Source organism: Sinocyclocheilus rhinocerous, unplaced genomic scaffold, assembly GCF_001515625.1.
Source record: "Sinocyclocheilus rhinocerous isolate Xijiao unplaced genomic scaffold, SAMN03320098_v1.1 scaffold1569, whole genome shotgun sequence".
Taxonomy (NCBI): Eukaryota; Metazoa; Chordata; class Actinopteri; order Cypriniformes; family Cyprinidae; genus Sinocyclocheilus; species Sinocyclocheilus rhinocerous.
Genome location: NW_015663506.1, coordinates 618,278 through 620,625, shown reverse-complemented (window position 1 = coordinate 620,625; position 2,348 = coordinate 618,278). Strand labels below are relative to the sequence as shown.

At 35.6% G+C, this 2,348-nt stretch overlaps 1 protein-coding gene across 9 annotated transcripts in view; it reads right to left on the bottom strand.

The window, feature by feature from the left end:
• Window positions 1-2,348, bottom strand: part of glsb (glutaminase b) — a 55,679-nt gene that overhangs the window by 18,780 nt on the left and 34,551 nt on the right. For all 9 annotated transcript variants that reach the window (XR_001638527.1, XM_016539247.1, XM_016539248.1 and 6 more), the window contains exon 14: window positions 1,881-1,973. Coding sequence is in view for 8 of the 9 variants with exons in the window: in XM_016539247.1 (XP_016394733.1) it covers window positions 1,881-1,973 (93 nt within the window). In the remaining variant the exon portion in view is untranslated. The remainder of the gene's footprint in view (window positions 1-1,880; window positions 1,974-2,348) is intronic.

The following is a 2,348-nucleotide window of genomic DNA, read 5'->3' as shown; positions in this document are numbered from 1 at the left end:
AAGGATCACAAAGAGAGCCCCCCTATTCAAAAAAAAAAAAAAAGAAAGAAAAAATATGGCTTATAAAAACTGCATATAATAACAATAATAACAATAATATAAAATATTTTAGATTATATTGTAATATACAATAATGAATAAGATACACGATATTGACGATATTGGATTTTTGCTGATATCCGATATGCCTATAATTTTCAACTAATTTTGGTCGATAGCCGATGCCAATACCGATATATAATTATTTTTAATTTTGGTTCGTTTTTAACAGGAATTTGAAAATAACTATAAATAAACTATATATTAATCACTGCATTTTTTTTTTCCAGAAAGATGCAGTGGTAACCTTAACATTTTATTTTATGATAACATTTGTAGATGGTCTAAAGCAAAAGAGTTGTAAAAATTCTGAAAATCTTTTAGAGCTCATAATTTGTTTAAAAAAATATAACATACTACACATTAATGAATACATCAGTAAGTATATATAAAATTATTTAATTTAGGTGTCATGCTTGTGATTTGTTTTTGTTCATGTAAGCTATAGCTTCTGACCTTTAAATCAAAACATACTCATGATTTTATGGCATCAATTACTGCTTTATTTAATCAGAAACAGTCTAAATATTATTTGTGTATTTTGCTTTCATTTTATTAGAAGTAGGCCAACAGCAAAGCGGGCTTTAGGACCCGGGGGAGGCTGTTGCTGCTGCCGCTGCACGTGCTATTACTGTTTAGTCTATCATACACCGAACGCATCATTCTGTACCTGCATTCTCAGTTTAAATGCAGCGATCCAAAACAGTGAATCTAATCATCATTCAGGCAAAATTTTGCTTCAAGAATGAGCCACACTGCTGACGTGATCTAATCGCTAGCACACCCTGAGCACATGTGAGTTAATGTATTCCCCTCATCGGCAAGACATATCGGCATAATTTTTCATATCGGCCGATGCCGATATTTACATTTAAAGCCATTATCGGCCGAGTCCGATATTGGTCCGATAATATCGTGCATCCCTATAAGATAATAATATAAAAATACAGATTATATAAAACTACTTATCTATTAATATATATTTAATCAATTATATTACTTTGCAACAACAACTTTGCTTATTAATAATTGTATTATTATTATTATTATTATTCTCAGTTAAAAAAACCTCATTGTGTTTACACAAGTCACATAAATTGATTCAAAAAGCCTCAAATGGCATCACCACGGACCCCATAATATATCACTGCAGTTTTCTTGTGCCAATGATACTATATTTTATAACAAATCTTTTTTGCTATTTTTTTTTTTTGGGCCTGTATTCAGATTTAAATATTTAAGCTAATCTGTTTATTTTTCCAGCTTTAGATAAGAGTATGCACTTTTTTTACCATGTTTACATCCACTGCACAGATTATTCGAAATGTGGGAAAAGTTTACAGATTCCATCTGGGCCTTCTGATTACAAATCTGAAAATGCAGACTGAAGCAAGCAAAACAAAAACTTGGGATAAAACAGCGTAAAACATGGCAAATCAAGATATGGCAATCGACATGCATAATTAGAATGTCATGCACAGCTGAGAACTTTGATGATGAATCAACCGCTGCTCTTTACTCGCTGTTTTAACATTAAAAATCAGCTACACTCTTTGGGACGTGAAGCAGCTACCTATCTATGCATGTAGTGTAAAAATGCTCCAGCAGGGGGCGTGATTGTATACGGCTGACTGCAGGCGTTTAGTGGAAATAAGCTTCCTCTGCTGTATTTTCTCAGCTTCAGAGTCTAGAATAAATTATTACGTGCAGTCATTCATACAAGACGTGGTGTAACGCATCGATGGGGCACGTGGGAAGGGCAAATGGAAGAGGGCACTCACCCGCTGCTCCCCTCCCTCTCTGCGAGGATCGAGCTTCTTGGCGAAGTGCCTCAGGTTGTCGTAGTTGTGGAAGTTGAACAAGGACACCAGATCCTACAGCAGGAGAGACAGCCACAGGAGTCAGTCTGAGAGGTCAAAGGCTCAAAGCGCACACACACACACACACACACACACTGAAGGACTGTGTTGAGTGTCTGAAGGTGGTCTGCTAGTGACAGGAGAGTGTGTAGGGCATAGAGAAGCCGCCTGCTTTCATTAAAGCCCTTTGTACCATGATAATGCTGAAATGAACCTCCTTCACGATGTCATTCAACTTCTCAGGTTCCTGTTTTCAGGTTCAGTGAGGTTTAGTCCATGTGATCAGTTTTAATAGTCTTTGAAGGTGAAATTTCTAGGTTTAAAAGTGTGTTGTTGTTTAGGAAATTATGTGGTTATATCTTAAACCACAGAATAGTACAAGGTCCACTT